Source organism: Chrysoperla carnea, chromosome 3 (assembly GCF_905475395.1).
Source record: "Chrysoperla carnea chromosome 3, inChrCarn1.1, whole genome shotgun sequence".
Classification (NCBI taxonomy): domain Eukaryota; kingdom Metazoa; phylum Arthropoda; class Insecta; order Neuroptera; family Chrysopidae; genus Chrysoperla; species Chrysoperla carnea.
Genome location: NC_058339.1, coordinates 68,286,431 through 68,301,560, shown reverse-complemented (window position 1 = coordinate 68,301,560; position 15,130 = coordinate 68,286,431). Strand labels below are relative to the sequence as shown.

The 15,130-nt window shown below is 29.9% G+C and overlaps 1 protein-coding gene across 2 annotated transcripts in view; it reads right to left on the bottom strand.

Moving 5' to 3' along the window:
• Nucleotides 1-1,490: 1,490 nt before the first annotated feature.
• LOC123295030 (apoptosis-resistant E3 ubiquitin protein ligase 1) overlaps nt 1,491-15,130 on the bottom strand; it is a 173,926-nt gene continuing 160,286 nt past the window's right edge. For both annotated transcript variants that reach the window (XM_044876231.1, XM_044876232.1), the window contains exons 2-12: nt 9,599-9,755; nt 8,679-8,884; nt 8,335-8,615; nt 7,067-7,372; nt 6,580-6,787; nt 5,590-5,801; nt 4,502-4,856; nt 4,115-4,404; nt 3,212-3,532; nt 2,675-2,937; nt 1,491-1,708 (exon numbers count right to left, since the gene is read on the bottom strand). In XM_044876231.1, coding sequence (XP_044732166.1) covers nt 1,606-1,708; nt 2,675-2,937; nt 3,212-3,532; nt 4,115-4,404; nt 4,502-4,856; nt 5,590-5,801; nt 6,580-6,787; nt 7,067-7,372; nt 8,335-8,615; nt 8,679-8,884; nt 9,599-9,755 — 2,702 coding nt within the window. In that variant the 3' untranslated portion in view covers nt 1,491-1,605. The remainder of the gene's footprint in view (nt 1,709-2,674; nt 2,938-3,211; nt 3,533-4,114; nt 4,405-4,501; nt 4,857-5,589; nt 5,802-6,579; nt 6,788-7,066; nt 7,373-8,334; nt 8,616-8,678; nt 8,885-9,598; nt 9,756-15,130) is intronic.

Here is a 15,130-nt window from a genome sequence, read left to right as displayed (position 1 = left end):
AATTGAACAATTTCACTCGTTTTCAACCACTTAGACAGCCTGATGCCCAGTACAAAGTGCGCTACAACCGATGATTAGACCCCCGCCCTTATAGCTCTGCATAGAAGATTTCATGTCCTTAATATATATGTTCTTTCCTTTAGTCTTACTTAAGGTAAAATTACAAAAGAACATTCAATAATTAAGCTCTTGGTGATCTATTTGGTATCGCGCAAAACCAAAAGGTAACAGCCTGTAAGGAAACTTAAGGGTATATAATGTTCTTTATAACCAGATTTTCTTTCTATACAAAATACAAAAGTTTTTTTATTAGAATTTCTTCTCGTTTGGTTTTGCAGGAAAGCTTCGCATTTTGAAATTAATAATTTGACGATAAAGTAAAACATCTTTTTGTTAAAATAGAGTTTTTATAATTTAATTAACCCATTTCAGCTCGAACGAGAAAACTGAATAAGAAGTTCGTGGTGATAAATAGTTTAAAATAATTTGGATGTAGAAAGTAATATTAAATTAGCTATTTATATAAATAGTTGCAAAATGAACTTTTTTTTTGCATCATGTTTATACAGCTTAGCAATAATCCCTTCTTCTATCCATAATATATGAAGTGAGAAGAGTTCTTATGGACATTCTTATGTATAAAATAAAGAAAGACAGGCAGGAAATATTGTGCTTGAACACTGCTTGGTTATGAGAAAATTGTCGAATATTTATTCATTCAATGTGTTCTCTAACTTTGTTTTATACATGGGGACTTTTCTACTTCATATATATGGACAGAAAACGGGATTATTGACAAGCTGTATACAAGATTATTTGTAATTCCGTTGACGGAATGTCATAATTTTAATACTCATACAAAACTTTTACACATTTAGTTACAAAATTATGACATTTCGTAACTGAAATACATTTTTTTATCTGATCATTTGATTCGAGTAGATTTTATATTTTTCTAAGTAAATGTGGAAGTTTACTATAAGTTTATTTAATACTTGAACCCCCCCCCCCCTTCCATCATTGCTTTGTTTTTTTTTTCTATTTTCTGAAACATTGCTGTGGCGAAAGACTTAATTCCTCCCATATCTAATTTTGAAACTAATTTTCTCACTCTCTAAGTGAAAATGGAGTTTGTAACTTCAAAACTTGCGTCAAGATTATTCTACTGCCCTTATTTACTACATAACATACAAATTTGTGGTAACAGAAAAAAATGAATATATCGTATCACACGCCGGAACCAGTATGTAGAACTTTTTTTTAAATTTGATTTTTCTATTATTTTAATATTTTTTTTGGTTGTTGTAAACATCACAGCTATATTACACATTTATATGTATATATATATTTTTCATATTGAACACTTGTAAATGTTATAATATTTTTTGTTATTTTTTTATTTATTTAAAAAGTGTAAAATAAATAATTATATTCATTTTTTAATTAATAATAGTTAAAAGCAATAATTAATATTATAAAAGCCAGCGGATTGGACTCTATGTTTACTAAATTAAGTGCAATTTTTTTATTACGGCGATTTATTATACATATATATAATTATTATGGTAAAGCTTTTCTTATTTTTTTTCGAAAAATTTGTTGATTTTATACCATGCCGAATCCTTCAGCACCTTCACTAATTGCAAGAAGTAGGGATTTTTCAAAATGTTCATAACATTCATAGCCAGGCAGGCAGAGTTGATTAAAGCTAAAATAATAAATAAAAAGGATCAAAATTTACATTTTAAAGACATATATAGAAGAAAAAATTATATATTATAAACAATCAATTTTAAATTAATTTGTAATACGCTGAAAATTTCGTGATAGCCCTTAATATGAATGCCGTGTTCTGTGAAAATTTTTCATGAATGAAACTGGCGTATGATTCATTTCACGGGGTACAAGATTAAGAGATATGTACCCGATTGTGAAAGTAGCTTTTACATTTCCAGGGGCGTAACTAGGACTTGGCAATGCAAGCACGCCACACGGGAACAACATAATTTGAGTCGTAAAACAAAAAGTATGTTTTGTACGTAAAACCAAATGTCAATCAAGGATCATACAAAAGACGCAAATACATTTTTTTTATCATGCCCGGCCTGATTATTTTATAATATTATATAAATGTCATAGCTTGTATAAAAAAATAATTGGTATAAGAATATTAAATAATTTTCCTTAAATATTAAGGAAACAAAAGCTGATAGTAAATTAAATGGGGTATATGAATGTATACATCAAGGAGCCCGTCTGTTCTATTATAGTGGCAGTATCGGAGATACATTGCGTGTCGCATCAATTGTATTTATTTTTTACCAACCATACTAATAATATTTTCCGAAAAAATACCGCACTAAATTTTAACACATAATAATTTAATTTGTTAAATTTTTTTATCCATATAGAAGAGAAGTTATTCCCAATTTATGTAACAATAAATAAAATAAATAAAATAGGGAACAGAAACTATCATTTCATTAAGGAGAAACACGATCTAAATATTTGCCACAAGCGCTGCGCACCCTACTCACAGCTCTGTACATTTCATTCAATTTAGGAACAAATAGCCTAAAAATTTAGTTTATAGGTAGATATGACGTGTTTCGATTGTTAAAACGATAATACATCGAATTTATTCACAAGAAATGAAAAAAAAAAGAAAATTTACCAAGTATGTGCTGTGGGTAAATTACCAAAAGTGGGAGCAGCAGTAATTTGAAACTTAGGATTTAATTCACGAAAACCACCAGGTGGTAATTGTGCACAACCAGTCGTAAATTGTAATAATCGAGCCATTTCCTCTTGTGTAAAATTACCAACAGCAGCCCAAAACCATCCAAGAGTACGTCGAAATTCACTAGAATTACCATTTATCACATGATGAGCTTTAAAATCTGCTATTGAATAATTACCCGTACCACACAATAAAAGCTACATTAACACAAAAACAAAATAAAACAAAATTTAAAATTGTTATAAAAATTTATTTATACAAACAAAAATAATGAGCCTATTCCAACAAATTTCTTTTATGATTTTATTAAAAAATAAAAAGTAATATATAATAATTTTAACGTTTGTGGAAATAACAATTGGCATAAGACTTTTATACTATTTTCTGGCAACGGTTATGTCTAATAAACAATGAAGAATATAAAAGAATAAAATTTTTTGGACAGGTTCATTTAATTATTAAATTACATACTTCAAGTTCATTTTCATCAAAAATACTTAATAAATTATCTGGAATGAGATCATTTAATCCTTTTAGGAATGCATCAACTTCTTCTCGTACACTCGTGGATAAACGATATTGTGCTAATGAATTTAAATATTGCCGTTTATTATTATCGGTTACTTTGATTTTAGAGCCATTTGATATTAATTCAACAGTTTTAGTTAATTGACCACCTTCATCGTATTGTTCTTCCACAAAATATAAATCTGTTTCAACTTGATCCATATTATTGTCTAAGATATATTTTACTTTACTTAAATATAAATCCGGATCATCTTGTTCGAAATACTAAAAGGAGAAAGAAAAAATTATTAATTTGTGTTTAACAGGTTAATTTCTTGTTTATAAATAAATTAGAAACATAGTTAGGGGAAAGAGCTATATAATGATCTCTAAAATGATCCCTCGTTGTTCTAAGTGAACTATTAAAGCCATCCATTTATTGATATTCTTACAAGGTCAGTAAAACTGGATATTGGCTTGCCAATATTGCAACACTAGAATGGAGAAACCATAAATATTTCGACGTTATACATATCTCGAAATAGTTTGGCTATAAATTGTATTTTTTCTTATCAGTACCTTCCCCTATTTTAAGAATACAAGTGCACAATCGGTTCGTCCGTTTAGGAGATACGATGCCACAGAAAGACAGACACACGCATTATAACATCCCTGTTTTTGCGTCGAGGGCTTAAAATAAAAGTTCAGATTAACATTATAAATTTTAAAAGAATTGTATGACTCTGAGAGAAAGAGGAATTCTCTTTTCGGTGAGATCAAAGTAATTTCCTTCTCCAGTGATCTTGGAACGTAGAGTTTAGGATTCATTAGTCTTCCATTATATAAAAGAATATGATTGAAACAAACCTTATAATGGACACGTAAACCAATAATCTGTGCAAGAAATGATCGACTAAAACGAGCTCGAACAAGTTGTCTATAAGATCCACCAAGTGCACTTTCATATAAACATTTACCAACAATTCTACCAGCGAATTCCATATGTTTTAATTTTAAATGTGGTGGACGATTTGGATTTGGATGCACTAATGCTTGTTGCCCTTCATGAAAACTTTTAAATAAACCATGACGTGCATCAAATAATTGACTACATAATAAACTGAACCATTCTCGGCGTACACCACCCCAATCAATACCTGAAATTTTTATTTTAATTAATAAATTTTAACAAAAAGAAAATTTTGTATTTCACCATTCAGTCTAATTTTATTGTCTAACAGTTAAAACGCTTACCTTGCTCACCAATAAATGTGATTTCAAAATTACGACACCAATCTGATACGGAAAAATTTTTCGTTGCTTTCATACTTGATTCCAATATTTTATCACGGTTCACTTTCATCGTTAATTTTTCATGATAATGTTTTTGATGATATTTTCGTATTTCATGATAAAAGAAATCTTGTTTATCTTTAAATTTTTCCGAACCACCAATATTCTTCAATAAAAATTGTGTAAATGTTGCCGCAATTACATTACGATCACGTGATGTTAGCTCAACTTGAGGTTGGCAGCCATCATCAATAATAAATGTATGATAACCGTTCGAAAATTGTTGATTGTTTGATTGTTGAGATCGAAAATGAAACTAGAATATTAGAAATTCAGTAAGTATACAAAAATAGTTAAATTTGTGTGGTTTGATAATTGATTTTACTGTCCGTTAGCATATGATGTCATTGATAGATACACTACTAGATCAGCCAGACTAGTATTTTCTGAAATATCGTATACGAGAGTAATATCTCAGAACGATTTCATGCAATAATACGGAAACTACTCGCCCAACCGTTAAATGAACTCGATTTATTTTCTTTTGGGTCAAATCGAAAATTACAAATTTTTATCGATTTTTTTGTATTAGAATTTGGTAAAACTCATTTTAGAAGGTATCTTTGACACAAAAAATACAAAAATTGTGTTTATTTGGCGATTGGGACTATCAAAAGCGGTAAAAAGGGAGCGATACCTCGGAAAATATTCGCCCAATTGTCACAAGCACATCCGATTTTTGCATTTTTTGGATACAAATTGTTAAACTAAATTTTATTTACTGATTTTTATCGAAATCGGGAAATAAAATTTTCTCGATTTGTTACTTTTTTCAGGGTAAAGCCTCCACAAATTTATTTGCTCTAGAATTTGGATAAAACTCACTTTAGAAAATAAGTCTGATCCATTAAATATAAAAATCGTGTTCATTTGACGATTAATACAACATTGAAATCGATATGCAATCATGTAACAGTTTCGAATTTAGACAACAATTAGCAGATCACAAAAGAAATTGAAAAATTTTAGATTCAAAATATAATTCAAACCTTGGTCGAAGGACAAAGACGAAATGTAACCAAACGTTTTGGTATAAATTTTAAAATTAATTCCTTAACAGTTAATTGTTTCGGTGAAACATAACAAAAAACTTTACGATGTTTTGTTAATCTTTCACCATTTAGGCTAATTAATTTTGCTTCATAACATACATTAGGATTTTTTGTTACCACATTTTTATGTACAACAGCTGCTTCTTGTGCTAGGATAGAAAAAGAAAAACTAAATTGATAATCGATATTTAAAAAAATTTTAAATAAAAATACTTTTTAAGGTTGATGCTTTTATTGTACCAAAAAGAAGAAAATACTAACTTATACACGACTATTTGTAAAAGCTATAGACAATATTAATATTCAATTTAAAATATCAAGGATGATTCGAAGCTTCAAGCTTTTACACCGCCGTGTGTAACTCGTAGAACAAAATTTTTTCTTTATTTTAGTACAATAAAAGCTTAACCCTTTAAAAAGTATATTTTATTAAAATTTTTAATTTAAAATTAAAAAAAATATGTATATCAAATATGATGGAAGCGATGGGAAAATCAGGTCATGTTTACCATAAAAATGTATTGTCATTTACATTTACATAAGCAGACAAAATTTAGCTCAATCGGAAACTGAGAAGTGGGTTTAGATTTTAATTTTGCCCCAATTTTCTAGATCAATTTTCGTATTATATCAATAAAAATTTCGATCTGGTGACGTACAGGTCGTCAGCAAATTAGCAACGAGTAATACAAACTATGGCGATTAGCTAATTCATATTGATGATGATTACATGATAGTCAAAATACGTATTTGTATAATACAAAGATTGATTCAGGAAATTGGGGCAAAATCGAAATTTTATTCGAAATATGATAGAGTTTATTATCTTTGATAATATTTATATTAGAAGATTTAATTACAGACACTGGAATAGATGAAACTAAATAAAAGCTTGTAAAAAAGGTAAGACTAAATAATAAAACTTACTTGTTAACACAATAATATCAAAATCACCATTTTGTAATTCTTGGCCTTGATATGCAATTGTGGCATGATAACAACCTTCTAATGTAAAACGTACTTGAATACTTAATCGACGTTCACCCCAGTCATATTCTAATGTTATCTTATGTGTCGGATCAAATTCCGGTGAACGGATTTCCTCCCCTAATAATGTTATATTTACATTATAACCCTGTAAATAAGATAACATGAAAAATTAATTTATTTATCTTGAAAATTATCGTTACATATTCGTTAAGTTTTAATATCTCTATACTCTACAAAATGATTCAGGTTTTGGGCGAAATATTCTTTGGAAAATCTTTGTAAGATTTCTAATGATTGATGATTTACGAAAACTCTAAAACACGGCAAATTATCACCATCAAAATTTTTCCTTAATTCCTTCAGTTTAGAAAGGCAAGATATATTTAACATTTTGAAAAAGTCGAATTAAATTTTTAATTATTACCTGTGTTGGATCCTCATTTTCTTCAAAAATACAAACATTACTGTATTCATCTCGTGGTTCAATATGTAAAATATGTGTTACGTCAACAGTGCACACAACCGTACTGCTATGCCGTAAAACTGGTGTTTTATTCGCATCTGTTGGTCCAGGCAAAAACGTTTTGACAAACGGACTACCTTGTACATGCGAATCACCAATCATCACCGATATACGATATTGGCCAGCATGACGTACCATAAACTTGATCTTTGCAATATTTGCACTGTTTGGATCGGTTGGCGAACCAAGCTCCGACAATGTGGCAATCTAAATTATACGTCATTTTTTTAATCATAAGTTTTAGATAAGGAATAATTGAGCCTGCTCAAAAACTTTTATTTTTAATTCTTTAGTGATGTGAATTATCTTTATATTAGGGGATGGTGTGCTTTAATGATTCCTCTAAGGTAAAATGTAATTTATAGCCAACCTATTCGACATATTTACAACGTTAAATTTTTTTGTTTCTTTATTCAAGTGTTACAATATTGGAATGTTAATTTTTTTGATCTGTTCAAATTTTTAGAATTATTCAATATTTCTCAAAAAGGATTGTTTTGACCGGCATCATTGATTAGGTATGAAAGCAAAAATCAACACAACATTCAAGACCCGCCACCTGATGCGGGATCATTTTAGCTATTATAATTTTACACGCAAAATAGGGATCATTTTAGCATATATAAAGGGAATCATTTTAGCCCTAGCGATATATTTGAATAGCGTCATAAAAACTGACCTTAAAAATTTTTAAACGCCTATCAAGATGTGTTATAATATTATTAATAGTCAACAGAAGCCAAGTGCAAAAACTAACCCAAAAAAAAAAATTAACGTTGAAATTTATCTTACCATAGATCATAAGCAGTAAAATTAATATTTTTGCTGCGAAACATAGATTAGCTTATACATCGCTATAAGTCGTGGTTAAATGATTAATTTGATCACGCGGAAGCCATTTATCTATAAATATACTAGATGGGTTTAATGGTTCACTTAAAACAAGGACATGACAGATGAATTAACGAAGACTCCTTATGAGATTGAATCAGGGATTGGATTGAAAGCCTTCGGATTCATATTCTTTTAACTTTTTTAACCGACTGCTCTTTTGACTTTTTTTGACTGATATTATTCTTATGAACTAAATATATCCCGAGAGGACAGTGGCCACAACCTAGCTTAACTAATAAAATACAAATTGTTGAACAGGCTCATTAAATATTTACTTTTCTCGTTCCTTCAGAAACTTCGATAAATAATTGATCAGTATCACAGATTGGATATGGTTGTCCATTACGTTGAAAAAATTTAACTGTAAAACAAACGGTACGACCTACAGGATGTGGATCAGACCAATGAAATGAAACACGACAATTTGCTGGTAATAAATATTTCCCCGTAACATATTGTAACAATGAATGCTTTGCTTCGGGAGCTAAAGCTGGTTGTGTCATTGCTGCAAGGGTTACTAAACCTGCTACAGACACTGAAACTACCAGCATCCCTCCTAAAATAAACAAATTTCACATTAAAATTTTATTACTAAAATTGTAAATACTAATTGACTTACCCCATGTCCAAGCGTCTTGATGTTGACTACCTTTAACAACTTCAGACCAGAGGTCAGCTTTTAATGATTCTAATTGTGGTTTTGAACTAGGTAACGAGGCACGTGCTTCCGTCCATAAAGCTAAATCCTTTCCAATTGCTTGCCGTGCAACTGTATCTTCTAACCAGTATACGTCTTCTAAGCTCATTAGGCCTAGACCAGCTAAGCTGAATACAAATTAAAAGGAAAGTTAGAACAAAATTTCTTCATGCAAAATGGGTTTATTGTAAATTGTGGATCGAATTATGTTAGATCGGTTTATTTGTGTTGATATTTTTTTACGATAATGGTATAAATATGATAAATATACAATTAGGCAAAATTCATATTGAACTTGATAGTTGCAGAAACGAAGCATTGAAGTTCGAAAATTTGAATAGTAAGACAGAATGAAATTTCTGCATTCGATTCGTTAGAGCCCCAGGAAATTTTGTGACCTAAATTGATATTATTAAGAAATTAAAAATATGCATTTTGCATAAATAAAATACATTTTTATTTGACCGTAAATGTACTAATTTCACAATTCGGTTATTAGTGATGGAAATGATTTCAAACTTGTTAATCGGGAGTTTTTGAGGTCGCTGACAAGAATATCAGAATTGATCGCGGGGGTATCTGGGGCTTATATAATCAGTCCAAACTCGTTATTTGGGGGTTTTTGGGGTGGCTCAACACGAATACCGTGACAGAATTGGTCTCCGAGGTAATTTCTTATAAATCACAAATGCACAAAACCGCATTACAATCCGTCTTACTGTTAAAATTTTTCGAACTTTGACTGTTTTTAGTGTTTCGTTTCCGCAACTATATGAGTTATCACTTCTAGGATAAATATGTGAAAGCATTCAAATTTACAATTGGGGATAATAAATTAGTACCGTGGATAGTGTTGATCCAGTTTATGTCGATTGAGCCATTGACGTAAAACAAGCCTTTGTTGAAGTAAGGCAGCTGCACGTTGCAATCTTTGTTCATCTGGCGCAGGTAATTCTGGTAGATCGGCCACTATACCGCATTGCGCGAGTGTTGATATACCTGAAAATAAAAATATTTTTAATATTAGAAAGCTGTATAATAAAAAGCTTTTATAAAAAAATATTTCTTTTCATTTTTCTATACAATTTTTTATTCAAGATAAATATTAATTCGAAACAATGATACTTGTTAATTCAAGTAGATTGTGTAGGTACTGAAAAAAAAAACCATCAAATAACAGTCACTTGAAATGAAAAATCTTTGACAAAGCGTGACCTTCATTATTAAAGATGAAATATATGGAAGAAAAAAAAGTAGAAATATTACTTTTTATTAAAATTATTTTTTCCCTTTTTTTTAATTTTGTCTAAAAATAATTTCGTTTTATTTTTATATAAAAGTCAAGAGCGAAGAAAATTTCTTATTCAACGAAATGAAATATTATTCGTTTTATTCAAAATCTCGTAATGAAATTAATTTGTTTTTCAGAGGCGTTTAAATATTTTATGGAAAACCTTGTTAATCAAATTAAAAAAAAAATTATTCTTATTTAGACCAAAATAAAGCTTTGAAAGAAGAAAATAAGATTATGAAATTTGTCTAGGCTTAAGAAATTATTCTTATTTAGACCAAAATAAAGCTTTCAAAGAAGAAAATAAGATTATGCTATTGTCTAGGCTTAAAAAATTATTCTTATTTAAGACCAAAATTAAGCTTTCAAAGAAGAAAATAAGATTATGAAATTGTCTAGGCTTAATTTTTTATATTTTATTGGTATAGCTGTGATTAAATTTTCCAATGACATCAATGAAGTCAAATGAAAATTGATGTTAGTCTATCACAAGTATATTTTATTCAGTTCTAATTAACCAAGAATGCAAAAATAGTTTGGATAAAATGCCAGCATATCGAATTAAATTTGGATAACTGGCTTCTTTTTTTTGTATCTCGTGATGACATAATATAAAAACAATTCAATTTTCTAACATTCAGCCCCCCCACCCCGTAAATTTTAATCAATTTTAATAAACCATTTTTTTATACTCTATACTTAAGCTTAAGCAAAGTCTTAAGCCACTGTTTTCAATTTTATGGTATAATTTTACATAACAAATTTTGTTTATCTAACCAAACTCATACGCATATCTAAAACTAACTGCCAATTTCTACAATCTAATTTTGATGGTCGCGCTCAAATTACTTTTCTAGCATCATAAAGTTGGAGTCTATATTTCGAAAACCAAACAAAACAAGCCACCTTGAGATTCACACGAATAACTTCCCAGGATTATTAAGAGTTATTAAAAAATAAATAAATAGTAACTCGACTGACTCGAAACGACTGGACCGAAAGATACGAAGTTATTTTCGGATCATATTGCCATTCATATGCTTCCATGGACTCCTCAACGAAGTCGATACTATTTTTTATTCGCGCGATATTGATAAGGAAAAAAATTACCACGAACGTACGATACAGTCACACATACTTTTTCTCCAAATTGGTGTTAATGCCTTGTCCTGACCATGAAACGTAAAGATATGTTGAAAATTTCGATTTCGAAAATTGGACCCAATACAATAACTTCCTTTACTGGGAAGTTTATATGCGATATTTGGTTTTATTGTGGAAATCAACAATTTGTTGTTTTTTGTTTACAAAGAAAAAATGATAAAGCAAAATTCATAAATTACTTTTGTTTTCTAAATAAGCGAGCTTGCTCGTAATTGATATTAGTTAGAAATAACGTTAATACCATGAAATAAATCAAGGCAACTCAAACAAGCCGGTACCACCGAGCACTTTTTAGTTTTTACATAATAAAGTTATTATTTTCCAAACTACCTAAAATATAATAAATAAACCGTATATGGCGGCGAATAATGCTAAAATAATGTAACCAAAAAAAGAAGCATTATATATTCCATTATTAGTAAGCTCTTCCTGTCTACCATACTTATTGCATTATACTTTTTCATACACTAAAATTCATTTAAAAAAGTTTTTCTTTTAATTTTTTTTTGTTATGTTTTGTTTCAAAGTTTTAATTTGAATAGAAAACATACATACATACATACATACATACATATGTACGTACAGGCATACATGTACCTAATAGTATAGTAGGTAATAAGTAGAATGCTTGGAATAAAATTATATTAGGATGATAAAAATCTGGTGTAAATCTGCAAGACAACCTCTATGTATAAACTTCAACAAAAATAGACAAATTAGTAGCTCGAATATTTGATTGGGACTCTTTGATTAACACCCTCCCCCCTCCCCACTAGTTAGCCGAAGTGAACAACTCACTACCACACTCTCATTGCTATGGCTGACATCTTAGTTGATACTGTTGCTAGGGTAGCTACTTGGTAGTCGAAATACGTATTTATATAATACAAAAATTGGTCTAGGAAATTCGAAATTTATTTCGAAAAATCCCAGAGTTCTCATTTAATATCATTGATAATACTTATAAGAAGTATCATAACAATACGGTTTTCACGTGCGTTTTTGTGGCTCTGAGTGTACATAGATTATTGATTAATTGTCTGCCTTACATTACTGTCGCTGTAATTTTAAAAAGTCATCTGGCAAAAGTTGTTTTTATTGGCTCTATTAAAAGGTTTTTTTTTTTGTCCTTAAATGCCAAAAAAATACCTGGATCGAATTATAGTGGTCTATAGTGGTTCATAATCAATGATGAAAACTTTTCGGGGATCGAACAATGGCATAAAGAAAATCAGTTAAAGGTGAATTTGAAATATTGGCTTATTCCTGAGGCCATTTATCAATTTGGTTTCAGTTTTGTACTTTTATGGATAATATAAACGGTGTCAGTGAAAAAACAGTTAAATTATTATTTTTCGGAGTAAATGTGATTGAGAATTATCGGAGTAGGCTATAAATGTTTTTTGGAAGGATTCTAATACGAATAAAAATGTAAAACTAGGCTTGATACTACGAAAAAGTTTGAAAGTAAAATTAAAATTGATGAAAAACGAAGAAGTTATAAGCATTCAAAGATTGTTGCCCATCTCCTTTTAGCAAAACAAAGCTTTGTACGTATTTTATACGTATTTCTAACCTAAATCTTCCTATTTGTTTAATTTGGAATTTTAAACGTTCATATTCTGCGTACTTCTAAAGATTTTCAAAAACCAACTTTATTTTTATGCCGGTGCAGTGAAAATTATTCCCCTGAAGTGATTAACAAAATTTATCACTCTGATATGCCATCCAGTCTCGATATATTTTTTGGGCTAAATATCGGTCTTAAAAGGAAAATTTGGATTTATCAGATTTATTCGTAAAAAGACAGCGTCCGTTTTCGAGAAAGTTCATTTCTAAGGTTAGGGTGCATAGATTTATTTTTCTATATTTGTATATAGACGTAAAAATAAATGTCTGTAGTAATAATAAAATTATATGATTATCGTATGGAACAAATTCACTACTGTTGTTCTTCTAACTATTGTTCAAGTATAATGTAATAATAACGAAAAATACAAAACTTGATTAAGCGAAGTGCGGGGCAAAGGAGGAATAACTAGTGACGGTGAAGTGGGTAAACTTTTAAGCAAAGTTTAAGGTATATTTAGGGTTCTATACACAATTTAATTTATTCGTGAAATGCCATTTTTCAGAAATTCTTTAAAATTGAAATATAAGATTAGGAGACATTCATAAATTGCGTCACACAAATTTTTATGCTTTTTTGACTCCCTCTTCCGTCTATGACCCAGATGGTCACATTTTTATAGTTTCAAATTATTTCATATTTTCATTCAAAATATTATTTAATAAAATTAACATAAAGTCGAATGGTGCGTAAATTGCCACTTGTCGAAGGTCTCGCAGACAACGGACACGCGGAACGGTAGGACAGCTAACATTGACTCGATTGATTTTTTTTAACCCCTGGCCCTTGTCACACGATGTCACAATTTGTTGACTATCTGAATCTCCCCTCCCCTTAACGTGTGACATAATGTATGGATGGTGTCTTAACAATAGTATTCTGTATAAAATAAAAAGAATTTTTTTTCACCTCCTGTGGAATGGGACATTAACAAGCCTGGGACATGGGACATTAAACACAATGTGCATAATTAACATGATGTAGATGTATCGAGTATAAAAAAATAGAAAATTTTATATATATCTCGAAAATAACGTATTGAAACATGAATATTTAGTACCAAGAAAATATTTCTTGCCCTTATAAATTTGCAGTTTTGTGTGTATTGGGCATATGTATTGGGATATAATGTCTTAGTATTGTACACTGCTATCACAAATAGTCCACGAATAGAGGAGCATTTTTGTATAAGAGCAAAATTGCAATACTGCACGTGCCAGAGCCATAGGTATCATGTGGGCCCTAAAATGACGATATATTAGTATAGTTGACGATAATTTGTTGAAAGTTAATCGGACCGATAGTTTCGGAGATTTCGTGATGAGTTAGTCAGTGGTAAATCGCTTATATTTATATAAGTTAATCGGACCGATAGTTTCAGAGATTTCGTGATGAGTTAGTTAGTGGTAAATCGCTTATATTTATATGAGTTAATCGGACCGATAGTTTCCAAGATTTCGTGATGAGTTAGCCAGTGGTAAATCGCTTATAGTCTGTTCTTAGTGGACGTCTATGTCACGAAAGGGGTAAGTATGCGAAATTTGTTTAAAGTTAATCGGACCGATAGTTTCGGAGATTTCGTGATGAGTTAGTCAGTGGTAAATTGCCTTTATATATATATATATATATACGGATTATACGGAATTCTTTTCCCAACGGATTTTTTTCGTGGTGTAGGCCTACTGGGGATCCCGCTACAATAAATAACGGGAACACAGTCCCAATTCACAGTACTTCATGGGTGATGTAGAAATCTGTGTATTCAGTGACTGGCACTATATTTTCCTATTTTAAATTTGAAAAATTTACAATATATGTCAAATTGAAATAAAACATTTCGTTAATAAAAGAAGTATAGACTCACATCCAAAAGGTTAGGTAAAGGTTAGCGAAGCGGGCGGAAATCAGCTAGTATTCAATATAAACATAAAATACGAATTGAGTGTTAAATATACTTATAACGATTACGAGCAACCTTCATTTTTACAGGGTTGAAATGAAGAATAGACATCAAGAGCCTAGAGCGTAAAATTTTCTTCTATCTATTTCGGAATAAATGTGTAATACAACTAAACCAATTCTATTGAATTCAAGTCCATATTTTTGTTGTCATAGCCATCGGCTACTCTTATTTCGTTGATACATTTTGGCTGAATTGTGTTGAAAGTAGGTACGTGGTGTTTTATAAAGAACTTTAATTGTGAAATTTATCTTTAAGATATTTTTTTGATGATATAGTTTTCTTAGAATATAAAAAAAAATAAAGAACGAAAATTAGATAACACTAAA